The sequence below is a fragment of the Mauremys reevesii genome, linkage group 6 (assembly GCF_016161935.1).
Source record: "Mauremys reevesii isolate NIE-2019 linkage group 6, ASM1616193v1, whole genome shotgun sequence".
NCBI classification, from domain to species: Eukaryota; Metazoa; Chordata; order Testudines; family Geoemydidae; genus Mauremys; species Mauremys reevesii.
The window spans coordinates 45,043,098-45,059,962 of record NC_052628.1 but is presented as its reverse complement, the minus strand read 5'-3'; the positions used below and the strand labels follow the sequence as shown (position 1 = coordinate 45,059,962).

General features: G+C 38.7%; 1 protein-coding gene across 3 annotated transcripts in view; it reads right to left on the bottom strand.

The window, feature by feature from the left end:
* CERT1 (ceramide transporter 1) overlaps nucleotides 1-16,865 on the bottom strand; it is a 153,394-nt gene that overhangs the window by 43,287 nt on the left and 93,242 nt on the right. For all 3 annotated transcript variants that reach the window (XM_039543018.1, XM_039543017.1, XM_039543019.1), the window contains exons 6-8: nucleotides 15,283-15,366; nucleotides 7,637-7,794; nucleotides 1,744-1,836 (exon numbers count right to left, since the gene is read on the bottom strand). In XM_039543018.1, the coding sequence (XP_039398952.1) occupies nucleotides 1,744-1,836; nucleotides 7,637-7,794; nucleotides 15,283-15,366 (335 nt within the window). The remainder of the gene's footprint in view (nucleotides 1-1,743; nucleotides 1,837-7,636; nucleotides 7,795-15,282; nucleotides 15,367-16,865) is intronic.

Here is a 16,865-nt window from a genome sequence, read left to right as displayed (position 1 = left end):
CTTACTATAGAGAAACCATTCCCCTCTAAAATATGGATTATTATGATGTTGAAGCTAATTCTGTTATAATCATAGTTTTCAAGGCATCTCCAGCTAATTTAGTATCAGGAACATCTTGATATTGTGTGTGCTACTTCTCATCCCAGTGAAGAGTCTTTGTGGGCAGTCTGATTTTTTTTTTTTAAATCTATTTGTACACAATCATTTTTCTAAAATGGCCTGGGTCAGAAATTCAAAATTCATTTTTGTTTGTAAGTCTTGCTAAGAAGTGACAGCCACTATTTTTGGAAGTGGTTAGAAGTGTAAAGAAATAAAGAGGTATTTAAAAAAAATATATAAAGAGCACTGTTTATAAATATAAATATTTAGAAACAACCTCACCTTTTAACTCCAGCTGCTGGGCTGAGATGGGGGGAGGGGAGCAAAGAGATTGGGGACACAGTGATAATGGCCCAGGAGATGATGGATTGGGGGACACATAGGAGAGGATCATGGAATCATGCTAACCAGTCTCAAAATGAGGGAGTTCTGGGACAGGACAAGGTACTAATCGGAGGGTCAGAAGACATCAGGAGCAGAGTGGAAATAAATTCAAAACTGTGAACTGAACACAAACACAAAATCATGCCTGCTGAACATGCAGATGGCCTGTTGCTGCTTTTTGCTCTCCAGCTTTTCCTTCAAGGGGAATTAACTGGATTATCTTCCTGCCCTATTCAACGGAGTAGGATGGCTCCATCCACCCACCCTTTCTTCCTTTTTCTATGGATTGGCCACTTGCAGCCTGACTTTTCTCTCTGACAAACTTAGACCAAAATGTATACAGAATGCTTGCCAGCCACCCTGATACTTCAAAGGAGTTGAAGGAAACTAGCAAAGGATTTTTGGACATGCATACAGTCATTAAGAGGTGGGCCATTTGGAGATCAACCATCCATCTTGAAGAAAGAAACTCATTGAATTTAAGCAAAAAGTTACCAGTTTACAAAATCAGAAGACTGTTTCATATAGTAATGCTGTAAACACAAAAGCCCTTTGAGCGCCATTATTTGGTGTCACTGGATAGTAAAAGCCACCATGGCTCACAAATACAGAAACAACAATATTTGAGACAAAGTTCAACCAATGTTGTGCTGGAATCTGCTGCAGCTTGTTAAGTTAAAAGTAATTTCCCTTTCCTGTGATTCAGTCAGCTGACATGGCTGGAGATATTTGGCAAACTGCTGTTTAGAAGAACTCAAGAAAACTAATTCTAATTGGATGAAACTATGGTATATTATTCTGCGCAACTTAATAGTTGTCCAATATGAACAGGAAAAACTGATTATGGGAGGGTGGGGTGAGAGTGTCAAACTAACTATACACAAAGTGCTTTGAAATGTATGAAGCAAACTTACAAAAACTCAAAAATCTTATCTTAGGTGTTGCTCGTAACAAGTAGAATCTTTCAGACAGAAAAATGTTTGACAGTCTCACTAAGTATACTCAGATACATCTTATTATCTCCTTTCCCTCATTTGCTACAAATGTCTGGATTGAAACCCTTCCTACAAGTTTCCCTGTTGCAGAGTATGTATTTAATAAATATTGACAAAAGCAGATATCAATTACAAGGAAAATCACCTGGTTTAATGTTTTGATACTTGCACAAAAAATCACTTGAGTGAAGGATACAAGTTAAGTCAGGAAAGGATTTAATCTGTGAAAATACTAAGCAAGAAAAGAAATAAGCTTAATTCATACCTCATAGTCTGGCCCTCCAAAATGGCACTTTTTCTTAAGTTCCGTCATGGCATTTTTGTATGCTTCTTCTATTCGTCTCCTTTTCTCAATTTCCTGTAAGAACATAATCAGATTTTGAAGCTATTAAACAGACTCAAACGTTATGAGAAAGTATGACAAAAAGATGGATAACCACATTAAAAAAAATGTTGTGGGGTTCTTCCTCACCATGTTTTAATTTCACTTTTTTGCACATTTGTGGCAGTGTGGACATTTATTAACATTATGTATATATAGATGTATATACACTATGGCTATGGCTACACTAAAGAGCTTACAAGTGCAGACGCTGTAAGCCAACAGGAGAGAGCTCTCGTGTCAACTTAATTACTCCGGTCCTTGCAAGAAGTGGTAGTTATGTCCGCGGGAGATATAGCGCTGTCCACACCAGCACTTAGGTTGGTGTAATTTACGTTGCACAGCGGGGTGGCTTACTCACACATCTGAGCGACATAACTTAAACCAACATAAGCTGTAGTGTGTACCTAGCCTATGTTTGTGGTTCATTATTCTAGCCTTTAAAATGATGGTGTACAAAAAGTTTGTACATTCCACCATCTTTGTATTGAAAATGGTCCTGCCCTAGAGAGAACTGAAAGTATCTTCTGATGGCTGTATCAAAAATATGGAAATAAACATCCTTGAGATTGAGAGAGGTCTCTCTCTCTCTGATTATATATATATATATATAAATAAATCTCAATATATCTCAATATATCTCAATATCAAAGAAGTGATGATGGATTCAGGAGTCAACATTTTGAACCGAAACTTCCAGATGTACATCCGATCTTGGATCTAAGAAAATTAAACAGGTACAACTCCATTCGTCTTTGGGGCTAGTAAATAATGAGAGACAAAGCCAAGATTTGAGATTTACTAAGACCTCCTCTATTGCTTCCTTTAGTAAAAGAGAGTGAATTTCTGTTCTAAATAGCTTCTCAAGAGAGGGAACCAAGAAAAGGAGGGGCATCCTCAAACTAAATGGTATAACGTTTTTTATTATGTTCAAAACCCATCTGTGGTCATGTTTTGCAACATATTAAAATGAGACAGATGGTCCCCAAAAGGGGAGGGAGGATCCAAGATTGGTTTGCATCTCTCAATCTTGATGTCAAACTTGAGGTCTAGCATCATGCAGCAAAGTGGAAGAAGAATTCTCTGGTCTCACCCTGATTTGGAGGATCACTTTCAACATATTGTGGTTGAGAAGCAGTAGAATGCTGCTGTAGATACTGAAATTTTCAGAGTATAATTTGAAGACAACAAAGAAAGGTGGATAGTATTGTCTGATATCTAAAGGCAGGTGCAAGATTTCTCATTTTAAAGGATTGCAAAAGACCCCAAATCCTAACCATTGATCTCATCTTTCATTTTCTCTAACACTTTGTCCATTTTAGAACTGAAGAGACCATTTCCCACAAACAGGGCTGCCCAGAAGATTCAGGGGGCCTGGGGTCTTTGGCAGCAGGGGGCCCCTGCTTCGGCAGTAATTCGGCGGTGGGGGGTCCTTCCGCTCTGGGACCCGCCGAAGTGCCCTGAAGACCCGCGGCAGGGCCTCCCCTCCACCGAATTACTGCTGAAGCGGGACCTGCCGCCGAAGTGCCGGGTCTTTGGCAGTAATTTGGCGGCGGGGGGTCCTTCCGCCCCGGAGTGGAAGGACCCCACACCGGCGAAGACCTGGAGCAGAAAAAGCTCCGGGGGCCTCAACCCCGTGAGAGTTTTCTGGGGCCCCCGGAGTGAGTGAAGGACCCTGCTCCAGGGCCCCTGAAAAACTCTCGTGGGGGCCCCACAGAGGTCCGGGGCAAATTGCCCCACTTGCCCCCTGCCCCCGCCGGCCCTGCTCACAAATGGAAGAGCCTCAATTTTTGATTTTGTTTCAAAGGGAAGAAAGGAAGAACATAACCATGTGTGTCTGCAAAGAGTTATGGCAGTAGCTGCTGATCTTGAAACCGAGACTTCAAAGAATTCCATCAGAGTGTACTTCGCCACATTCTGTCCTTTGACAGGGGTACTGACTAATTTTTGATGCACTTCAGGAATATTCTTTTTTAAAAAGTGCAATTATGTCCAAATGATGAAATTGGTACCTAGCCATGATAGCCTGATAGATAATGATCCTTATGATCAGAGAAGTGGAAGAAAAGAGTTTTCTTCCTAAAGAATCTAGTCTTTTCCCTTCTCTGTCATTAAAAGTACAATGTAAATATCCTTTGTTCTGGCTGCAACAATGCAGAGTGTTTTTTGTTTGTTTGTTTTTTTCAAAGATAGTGGTTGAGAGGATAATAGATTATTCCATACTGATATCCCTGGTTGCCAGAGACCTTCCAAGATGGGGCAAGAATATACCTTGTTAGAAGATGTAGTACCAAGGATATCGGAGACAGGATGGGGAGCTTCCTCTACTGCCACAGATGGTATGTTTAAAATATTAACCATTCTATTGACTAGTTCCTGAAATTGACTAGCATCTTCAGAAAGAGATGAAGCTGAAAGGACACCAACATTTTCATCAAGAGAGGAGTCCCCAGCTAACTCCTGTTCATGATGCTGAATGTTCATTTGACCAGGTGAATCTCCCTCCTCCTCTCCTATTTATAGTGTATCAGGAACAACAGTGAGTGACTTATCTTTCACTTAAGGATCCCACTGTCTAGGATCCAATTTTTTCATATCTGTAGAGGCACCACCACCCTGACATGAAAATTAAGATGTAGATCTTAAAAAGGATTGATAGGGAAACTCTGGAGTCAGCCAGCATAACCATGGCATCCTGCCAACTGTTCTAGTCTGGTATCATGTCATAATCAGGATGATAAGGACGTTTGTGATCGTCTACCTCAGAAAAATGTTTCTTAGAAAGTAAAGGTAATGACTCAGTTTCTGGATAGACAGACTGATCCAGCTCTTCTGAATGCAGAACCCATCCTGGACTGACAGAGAAATTACAGGAGATACAACTGAAGGAAGGATCTGCTACAAAGACAAAGGAAACAATTTATTCTCAGACCACCCAACAGGGGTCCTGGGTGATGGTAAAATGTCTGCAGATCCATGTGATAAAATGTCTCCTTTCTGTCACTTATCTGGTGGAAGGAGCTGAGCAGAGTTCTTGTACAATTCCCCAAAATTGGTGAGGAATTGAAAGGATCCAAGGGACATGGTTCTGAATGAACTTGTGCAGTAACAATAGAGGGAACTGGAAATGATGAGATACTCTGATCCAACTGTCTTCCTGGACCCATTGCACGGGAACAGTCTCATGATATAGAGTCCTTAATGTTTGGATCCCTAAGTCCATAATCTGAAGGATCCAATGACTCACCTGAATGGTAAATCTTCAGAGGCACCAAAAGGTGTTTAATCTTGGCCTTCTTTTTCTTCAGAACCAAGGGTCCCAGATCCATAGGAGCCTCAAGCATAGTTTCATACAAAAAAGAAACCTGTTTCAGTCATAAACTGTACCTTCTTGGAACTGGGTCCAAAGAGTTAGCTAATGAGAGCTCAGTCATCTTAGAACCAGAGCTCAGTGCAGAGGAGGACAGTTTCAGCACTGTTGTCTTTCTGGAATTGGAAGTGCCCTGTTCCAATTCAGGCCTCTAGTCTTTTTTTCCCCAGAAGCTTAAGAAATTTCTGATCCATAAGATAAGATTTGACAGATAATGCTTCTTGTAGTAAGAGGGCTTGGAATCTATTCTGCCTCTCTTTTCTGGCATGTGGGGTAAAGGTACCACATAAGGAGAATGGTCCTCTCTTAAACACTTCAAACTCTGAGTGTAGGCATCCAATGCAGGAAAGACCATGGGGTGTGATGTGCATCTCGAGAGTCTGTGTGTCTGTCTTCAGATCTGCCATCAATGCCCATGTTGACACTAACTATACTAACAATTAACACTAATTGTATATACAAAAGGAACAAGGCTCTTATCTAAAACTCTATGGATCGAGGAAATCCAAAGAAGGTTCATGTCCATTTGAGTCAGCTGCTGTAAAGAACAGAGGCAGCAACCGCTGCTGCACCCCCTTTTATAGCCCTGCCCCCAGAACATGCTCAAATGCTGGAGGAGGGGCAAAAGGGGTAGCATGAGTGATCTAACATTGTTACAGGCACTGATAACGGTAGGTTCCACCATGCAGCTGTAGCAGTCTACCCATATCCCCAGGAATGAACATGCAGAAAACGCTTGAAGAATTAAGGCATCAACACGACGGTTTAGCATGGTGCAGACAAAAGATTAGATGCTGGCGACTATGTAGATATTTCCTTGCTTACTCCTTTTTCTTTTCCTTATATAATTCAATTTTAATAAAATGAAATTCAGCTTTTGTAGTCTATATATTAAACTTAGAGGCTAAATCAAACCAAATTAATTAAAAGCTATTTTCCGTTCACTCATAGGTTAATTACATTTTCATTGCTTTCAGTATGAAACATTTCAAATTCATGTAAGGCAGAGGGATGGGGAGACTGAAGTTAATTACAGGATTGTAAGGATTACAGGACATTTAACTAATCAGAGGTCCTAATCAAGCTAATAAACTACAAGTTGACAGTGCTTTTTACCAGCAGCAACAGCAAAATTATCTTCACAAAAGTTATATCAGTGTTAATATATGCACACAAGTTGGACATTATATCCATGCTAAACAACATCCAGTTTCTTTTACAAAATGTCATTTGTAAAGCTATGTTATATAAAAAACACCTTATTTTTTAAAATCCATATTCTACACTAAGCTTGGACTGGCCTAAGAAGAAATTTCCCAGAAGATCCCAGGACTCAGACTACTCCAACTATGGTCCAAGCAGTGGCAGATAATGTATCAAAATCCCAGTGGATTTGAAGATCTGAGTTGTGGCTGGCAGTGGGCTGGGGCTTAGATCTGCTGCGTGGGAAGAGTGGAGTGAGGAGATCAGAATTAAGGTCTGGACATGGTCTGCCTCCTTTATGGGGTCCTCTTGTATATGAAATATGAATTTAATATGTCAGCATGCTATACAAACTGAGGTAAGACCTGAGATACCACATGATGCACAGTATGGTTACATACTAAATTCAAACAAGAGGTGGCAAATGACTAGAGGACTGCACATAAGGCAGGTCAATCACAGTGAAGGCTGGGCCCTGGGAAACAACGCATTAAATGGTAGCAACAGACACACTTCCAGCAACCTCATCTAAAAGGAGAAGAGATTATCCCTGTCTCTTCTAGACTTTGGTGGTATTCATGGTCATTGAACAGATTCATCATGAACCACTACTGCCATTAGTGTATATCTCCAGGGAGGGTGGTGCTGTTTTCTCTCTTTAAAGTTGCTTCCCTAATTACTGTAAGATTTGATTCATTAGCATTTAGAAATTAATATACCTGTTGAAAACAAAGTAATCACACCATATATTTAGATAGTATTTTAAAATAGTAAAAGAGCACCCCACAAAATGCCACCATCCTTTATCACTACAATTAACACAGTACTACAGGATTTGTAGAGAACTTTATAAAGAAAAGCAACTGATCTTTCTTTTAGGAAGTTGCACAAAATATGCCTATTGTTATGGAGACCTGCTAGCTCATCTCTACATTTAAAAACAATTAAATTCAGGAACAGTCTGTGGAACAAAGTGTGGGTAGAAGACTAGCACAGGATGTATGACATGCTATACGATCTGCACAACAAGGATGAACCTTTGGCATTTGCCTAGTTTCATCTAGTTAATTTACATCCTTAATGTTTCTATTTAACTTCATGGAATAGGAACGCAGGTTAACATCCTCATCACAACTGAAGTTTAAGGTTAAATGAAAGCAATTTGATCTACTGTAGTAGCAAAATAAAAGAGAAATCTCTTACCTTATCCAATCTTTTTTGCCAGCTCTCCTCACGTTTTACCATGAGTTCAATACAATGAGAAAGTGTAGCTAGGATTCCAGCAGTAGTTGCCTTGAAAGTTATAGCTTCCCCTTTAAAGTCTATGCCATTAATTCCTTTGGGTGTTACATGTGGAAATACTAAAACAAACAGATAAGATTCATTCACTCTCATACCCACCTTAGTGACTCAAATGAATACTATACCACATAAGCCTTAGATTACAGCCAGATGTCTAAAGAGGTTTTTAAGCTAATCAGTGTGAAGTTCATTTAAAAAAAATAAAAATAAAGGAGACCAATAATTCCCAGCTATCCATAGGAGCAGGAAAGAGGCTCAAAGGCAGGAATGCATTCCTTCAGCTTCATCTTACTGTAGTGTATTTTCCCAAGTCTACTTGCTATGCTATATTACTCAGCAAATCATGTGGGTGTAGGGAGGGGTAATACTTTTTAACAATAGCACTTTGACAGCTTGAAGTGGGGTCTAATTAAAACAGAACAACCTTAAAATTTAACCAATAATATATTGAAAAAAGCAACAATTTTAAAATGCAATCATACCCAAAATGGAATATTAAAGTGGCTTTAAATAGATGATTGAGTTTTTTAAAAATAGTAATAATAAAGTAAAATATATGATCTTGCAAAGGTAACCATTATAGCAAATGTGTTGAATTCTCCTTAAGTACAGTGGGTTCTGTAGTTTCAAATACTTCATGCTGCCAGCCAAGCCATCTGTTGCTAAGACTATTTAAACAAATCACTTAAAAATGTGACAGAAAAAAAAAGTACTTAACACATCAAGCTCATACAAAGGGTGACAAAATAGTGCATTAAATACAGCACATGTAATGCCACAAAATACTAGAAAGCACAAGCAACTCCCCTTTTAAAACTAATACAGTTAGATGAAAAAGTAACTCATAATTGAACAAGCTAAAGACCTACTGTCCAGCAACAACATTCATCTTCTGGTCTTTGTCAGTTTGTCACAATATTATTTACTTTGCATCCAAGTTAGATTTTATGAATTTTTTAAATAGAAGAATGTTTGTATAAACCTATGTAACACGTATTTGCCTGACAGACTGAGCTAATGCTTTAAACTGGGTAAGCTGTTCAAGTAAAAAATACAAATTATCACTGTTCTCTAATCATGTAATCACTGTTCTCTAATGGTAAAAAACTGCAAACACAGTCAGGGGGAATGGACGGACAGTGTCACGTGGTCTCAATGAGTGGTCTAATGCTCGAGAGACACTTAGGACTCCCTCCTTTAACAACATGAAAAAGCTTTTTGAAGGGAGGGTTAAAGATTATATATAGCTTCAAGTCCTCCAATCATTAAGTATAAATCAAAGGCTTCAAATACCCTAATCTACACAAATTGTGATGTGAAAATAAATTTTATTCTCATACAGATGATAAAACATACTCCATGTTGAATAATATAGAGAATTATCATTTAATTTGTAGGAGATACAGGGGAAAAGAAAGTTGTGGAAGGAGAAAATATTGTTCCACAGGGACAGTGAAGCTTTGTCTACAAGATGGGGTAATGCCCACTATGGGGCTGTGATTTCTAAAGCCCACAAAAGTACTGTGCATTAATTGACTTGTGTAGACCCTGTGGGTGCATACTAAATGTCCCCTAGTGCGCTTTAACATAATAGTACTATGTTAAAACACACTAAATGTTCCCTAGTAGTGCTGTTACATTAAAGTGCACTAGGGAACATTTTGTGCACACCAGCAGGGTCTACATGGACAAATTAATGCACAGCACTTTTACGCACTTTAGAAATCAAAACAGCCTAGGGCACTTTATCATATGGTGTAGATAAGCTCTGAGCAAAAGCCAGAACCTCCCTCATTCTCTCCCGCCACCTATGGAGAATACTGGTGAAAGAACGAAAAGGAGGTCAAGACTGGAAGAGCAGTGTGAGCAAGCAAGGGAATGGTGCAGTGGGTTCACTGAGAGCAATGAAAATCAATAGCAATTTAGAATTGAATTCAGAGATCGATAGGAAGTATTGAAAAAGAGGGATTAAGGGAGGAAGCCGTACTGCCTTGTTTTCTAGAAAAATTGAGTCTGACTATTATGGACTTCCTGATTTTTAGGCCATATCAACAATATAAAATCATAATAGGAATGCAACAAATTCTGCAAAGACCCAAAATCATGATAATCTACTACTTCTCCTGCTCTTTATGTTCAGTTCTGAACAGTGGTGGTAAGAGATTGGGTCTATTTTCAATTAGCACTTGCAGTCTTCCTGATGAAAACTATCCCAACTGCTTGTCTCTGCCAAAGATGCCTGATTAGGTCAGGAAGGGAAAATGCTTGTAGTAATGTCAGATGGAGGGTAGAGGCCTCATTAGGCTCTTAGATATTCACTTGCTCAAAAATGATTTTTCCACTTCATATTTTAATACTGTCCCTAAAACCAAATGAAGGTACTAGTCCACAATGAGGACAACATCCATATTAATTTTCAAATCTTCAGCTGTTTTTATTGGAGCCCCATTAAAAATTGTGATTAGAGAAATCATGGTTAAGGCACAGGACTGAGACTCGGGAACTCTGGGTTATTGTCGTAGTTCTGCCACAGATCCTTGTGTGACCTTAGACAAGTCACTTAATCTTTCTGTGCCACAGTTCCCAATCTGTTAAAAGGGGATAATACTTCCTCTTTCCCACCCTTTGCCTGTCTAATTAAATAAGCTCTTCAGAGCAGGGATAGTTTCTTATGAGTCTGTGCAGCACCTAGCATAAAAGGGCCCTAATCTCTGTTAAGGCCTCTAGGTGTTAATACAATACACTAATAAAGCCCTCATTTTTGTTTTTAAATACACAATGGGAAAAGTACTTTCCCACTTGCCCATAAGAGGCAGATGAATAATTTTCACTCAGACTACCCCATCTTTGGGCAGTGTCCAAGCATGGAAAATTTCAGTCACACAAGGTGACCATTTTGGAAAGTTACAAGCATACAAAAGCAAAGGGTTATAGCAGTAACTGCTTTGTGACCTAAACTACAGCCAATATATCAGGTACCAATAATATACTGCATGTAATTTCATAGATTCATACATTCCAAGGCCAGAAGGGACCATTGCGATCATCCAGTCTGAGCTCCTGTATAACAATCAACAGAACTTTCCCCAAAATAATTTCTAGACCATATCTTTTAGAAAAACACTCAATCTTGATTTAAAAAATGCTAGTGATGGATAAGCCACTAAGACTGTTGGTAAATTGTTTTGAAGGCTAATTACAGCACTTAAAAACATGCCTTATTTCCAGTCCGAATTTGTCTAGCTTCGACTTCCAGCTATTGGATCATGTTATACCTTTCTCAGTTAGATGACAGAGCCCACTATTAAATATCTGTTCCCCATGTAGTTACAGATTATAATCAAGTCACCCCTTAACCTTCTCTTTGTTAAGCTAACTAGATTGAGTTCTGAGTTTACCAAGAGCCATGTTTTCTAATTTTTTAATCATTCTCATGGCTCTTCTTAGAATCCTCTCCAATTTATCAACATCCTTTTGAACTGTGGATGCCAGAACTGGACACACTATTCCAGCAGTGGTCACACCAGTGCTAAATAAAGAGGTAAAAACCTCTCCACTCCTATTCAAGATTCCTGTTTATGTACCCATGGATCACATTAGCTCATTTGGCCAGAATGTCACACTGGGAGCTCACATTCAGCTGATTATCCACCTCCGCCCCCCCCAAATCTTTTCCAGAATCACAGCTTCCTAGGATACCTATTTATGGTTTACATTCTTTGTTCCTAGATGCAGACATTTACATTTAGCCATACTAAAACACATATTGTTAAGCTTGTGCCCAGCTTAACAAGCAATCCAGATTGCTCTTTATCATTGATCTGTCCTCTTCATTATTTATTACTCCCTCAATTTTTGTGCCATCTGCAAACTTCATCAGTGATGATTCCCTGCCCCCCCCGCCCAGGTCTTCGATAAAAATGTTAAACAACATTAGGCCAAGAACCAATCCCTGTGGGACCCCACTAGAAATACAACGGGTCAGTGACTCCCCATTTACAATTATACTTTGAGACCTATCAATTACAACTGTTCTTAAAGAAGAGTTAAAATTGGCTATTTTGGTAAACTTTTATAAAGGAACATGATTTAACATGAATTTCAAGTGATATCAACATAAAAAACAAGAAATGCAGAAAGAATCATTTCTACATTTTTCAGTCCCAGTATGACCAGATGCACACATTAAAACACAAACAAAATGTGGGGTGGATTTCATAATAGGCTGTCCCATACATCACAATCTAGTTTATATAGCAAATATCTCCCTGAAATGCAGATACAAAGAAACAGAAACACTAATTAAGGTGCAACTCCTACATCATCCCACAACATTATACAATTTGACAACGCCACATCATCCTTTTAAAATGTATAATGCAGTTACATTAGTTAGAGTTTGTATCTCCCTGAGTTTAGTTTTAATAGCTAACATTACAGCTTACACTTTCATGTAAGAAACATCAGCTTGCAAGCAACGGCACCATATCAGAAAAATTCTGGGGTGGCAAAGTTGCATCAACATATAGAACATTATATGTTATATTATATCCTGCAAAGTTGGGGAGGAGGGGAGGGGAAAAAAAAGGAAGACAATGGAGCATACAGACCTATGAAAAGTCAGGGGGGACAAAACATGGCAAAGTGGGCAACTGCCCCACTTGTCCCATTGCAAATGACTCCTCTGCATTCAAGTGGCACTGGAGAAGGCTTTTTCCAATATTGTGGGATCCACTCTAAATCTCTCTCTTTGGTCTCAACAGCAAGGTTTTTCTCTATTTGATGAGAGGGATAGGGACAGTAGGCTTGGTCTATTTACACTTAAAAGTTTTGCCAGCATAACTATGTCAGTTTTGAATGTGTGGGGGGACAACCATACCCTTAACCAACACAGCTATGTCGGTAAAAGCCCTAGCATAGATGCAGATTATTCTATTCGGGGAACTATTTTAAACTATACTGGCAAAAGAACTCTTGCTAGTATAAGCTGTGTCTTTACTGGGGATGTAGGTGTTAGCATAATTCTGCCGGAATATCGATACTAGCAAACACGTAAGTGCAGACAGGGCCTAAAAATGCAGTTGATGAATGTTAATTCCATGATGATAGTTTCTACTGATAGAAGTGAGATGGAAAGAAAACTACTTTCTTTAGTAAAACAGAATAGTTAAATCCTAGCACACCTCCTTGATTAGATTATTGTTTTCAATCAATCGACCTTTTAATAAATAGCTATTGTGTTCAGTAACAATTGTTTCAGATAATTAAAAATGCATTTGCCACCATACAAGAGCTTCCAAGCACACCTTCATACAGCTTTATAGCAGTCGTTCTCAAATGTTTGTACTGGTGACCCTTTTCACATAGCGAGCCTCTGAGTGTGACCCCCCATATAAATATAGAAAAAAGTATTTTTAATTTAACACCATTATAGATGCTGGAGGCAAAGCGGGGGTTGTGGTGGAGGCTGACAGCTCATGACCCCCCAGGTCCTGACCCCCAGTTTGAGAACCCCTGCTTTAGAGTAACAAAACATTAACATAAAGGTCATCTACGATCAAAATTCTACCTTGATTTTTTTTCTTTCCACCCAAATATAAGCAAACAGAACCTGAAGCTAAAACATTTTACATCTCAGATAAAAATTATTCAAGCATTTTGTTATGAAATAGTGAAAAACTTCTACACTGTGGAAGGCTTAAGCATGCATATATATATTCCTCCTCCATTTCCTCTTACAGAGCGTATCCATTGTTTCCCCCAGTTTAGAGTTACACCACAACTACACTAGGATTTATTAAAAAGCATAACATTCATTTGCTTGCCAGATTAGTAGTGCAATCTACTCAGTAGAGGAAGCACTTTATATTGCTTTATCTTGCTCGATGACTCCTATGGCTGATAAATTTGTGTTGACAGGTTCCTTCTTCCATTTTTCCCCAAAAGAGGTTCCACCTAGCCCACTAAAAAGAACATTTGTAATTAAACAGATCTTGATAACAGAGACTGTAAAAAAGCAGAAACATGGGAATATCAAAATTTTCTGATACCTCCCAGGCAAATAAATTATTTGGGTCAAATTAATCTTTTCTAGTATAATGTTGCAAAGGTGTATATATAAAAACTATTTTGATAAATGAAATTTTCTGGAGACTCCACCATGTTCAATGGGAGCCTCTAAACAGCCTTCATATTTTCTTTCCCTGCTTTACTTCAAACAGTCTTAAGATTCATTGTTGCAACCACCAATCTATTAGCCAAGGAGTACTACATGGAACCCCTTGAGAATCAATCAATGCCAACTCAGTTGGTCTGAGGTAGCAGCTGGACAATGTTAAAAAAAGACGCCCACAAATGAAGGGGCTGAGTACATTGCAATTTCAGACCAGTGAGCAAAAGAAAAGCACTGGAAATTACAGACATAAATTTTTGGCATTTACTTGCATAAGTAGCAGAAGCAGGGCAGACTTTTGAAAGTTTCTAGAACAGCAAGACTCAAATGCTTATTCAAATTTCCTGCACGTATACAGTAGGTGCTGTGATCATAAAAATAGAAAGTAGAAGAAATCTGACTCAGAATTTATCAACTTTAATTTAGGGTATTATAGGAAGATTCATTAAGTGGTTAAGAATTATTACACCACAGGAAATCCAGAAGATAAGACTGATACTTTAACTGGCCTCATTGTGTCTCCCATCAGCAAGCCCCTTACAGAACGGTGATTTAGGGAAACAGCATCACTATTAGACCAGGTCTATGACAACAGCGCTTTACTGGTATGCTCTACCAGCAAATCGCTCCTAGTATGAATGCATCTTATATGGAATAGCTTATTCCAGTGTCTCCCCCACTCCCTCCCTCCTCCTAAGTGAAATAAGCTATACTGGCAAAAGCACAGTTTTGCCCATAAGCTGCATCCACATTAGGGGTTTTGCAGGCACAGCTATTTCAGTCATAAATCACACCTGATCATACTCCAGCCAACATCATATTGCCAGCAAGAGTTTGCAGTGCAGACCTGCAGTTAGGCACAACAGGAAATTTGAAGCTGTCAGACTCACAACATTAACATTTATGTGCAGCCTTTAGTATTCAATATTCCAGAGTGAGAATCACAAAAGCAGCTGGTGAATGTTAGCAGAATACTGACATGTGACTCAGAGAGCCTTGACCCTGTAATTGACTAGTGAAGTTACAGATTTAAAATGGTTTCATCAGTGTGTATGAACAGTTACCATTCCTATGCACATCATTAAGCTGTTCATTTGCAAAGCAAGCAGAAAGTTATAACTATCTATAACAGTGGTTCTCAACCTATTTACCACCGTGGGCTACATCAACACAATATATATACTACCCATATGGTCCTGAGGATGTCACATCATCTGCAGCTGTGTGTTGACTAGGCTGCAAGTGGCCCACATTGAGAACCACTGTTCTAGATTTATATACCAGGCTTGTCACTATACTTTCTATAAGATCGGAATAATTGGAATAACCTATATCTAGAGGAAACTTGAGTTAATGCAAATTTAGACGTACTTACATTTTTCCTTACTGCCATTACTATTATGCAAGAAATCCCCATCAGAACGCATTGTAGGAAAATCATCTTCATCATCTTCAACCACTAAATTTGAGAGAGAGATTATTTGCATCTAGCTAAGATACACAATGACAGAAAAGGGTTCTTTTCAAATTCTTATTGAGCAGGAAAGTATTACCGTAGCATTTGGATGGTTGATCAGTATTTCCTTATTAATAAATACTTCTAAAGTTACTTTAATTTTGCATAGGAAACTTTTAGACTCTGTTGTCTGGGGCCATAATTTGCTCAACAGTGATAGAAATGTAAGTTGGAGTCCAGTGTAAAATACTGAATTGTTTTCCTTCTCTCTCTATTCTTATGAGTCTCAGAGTTATGAGCACCAGAATCATGAACTGACCAGTCAACCACACACCTCATTTGGAATCTGATGTACACAATCAGGCAGCAGACACACCAAAAAGAAACCAAAAAAACCCCCTAAACAAATAAAAAATCCCAAATACTATACAGTATAGTACTGAGTTAAACATAAATTACTAAAACAATAAAGGGTAAGTTTTTAAAAAAAGATTTGGCAAGGCAACTGTTTCTGTGCTTATTTCATTTAAATTAAGATATTAAAAGCAACATTTTTCTTCTGCATAGTAAAGTCTCAAAGCTGTATTAAGTCAAATGTTCACTTCTAAACTTCTTTTAAAAGAACAACCATAACATTTTGTTCTGAGTTACAAACAGCCTTCATTCCCCAAGTATTTGTAACCTTGAGTTTCTACTATACTAAATAAGCAACAAGGTACTGTTCCAAGGTAGATCTTGCTGGGGCCTCCATCAGCAGAAAGTCTGCTAAACGTGGGGTTGCACACACACACACACCCACACACACACACCCTTGTCCCACTCTGCTAGGAACTGAAGACAGTCAGCACAGCCATAAAACTAGTGGGCGTTTCAGAAGAGGGCACTCCCAGCACAATCAAGGATGCTCTGAAACCCCAATTAAGCAGAGCACTTAAGCACGTGCTTAAATGCTTTACTTATTTGGGATAGCAGAGCACCCTTAATTGTGCTCTAAGTGCCCTCTGCGAGTGTTTTGCTGAACTGGAGCCTGAGTCAATAGATTTCAGAAGTCTCTACCATGGGAGCAACTTTGGACCATGCCCTCTCCATGGAGCTAAAAGCTGTCCTCATCTGACAGAGCCTCACCACACAAACATTATCACATTTTATTTAATATGGCAAACAGTTTGTCTTCTGACAAAAAAACCTAATATTAAAGCAAGATTGAAACTCAAAATATATATTGGAATTTCAATATCGCTGAAATGTTATCATTTTTCAGTAGAATTTCTGCCATCAGAAGGCTCATACTTCAAATTTAAACTAAAATTACACAAACACACTTTCTGAAAATTTAATGAGAAAGCCCTACCATACTTTGTGAACTTTCAGAATGCTGAAGTGAGAAGAAAGGTAGTTTTCTTTTGAGTGATTTGTTAACTTCTTGGCCTTTATGGGTTTAAGACAAATTGTCTTAGTTAAACTAACCAAATACTGCCTAAGTATGGCAGCTCAGATATGAG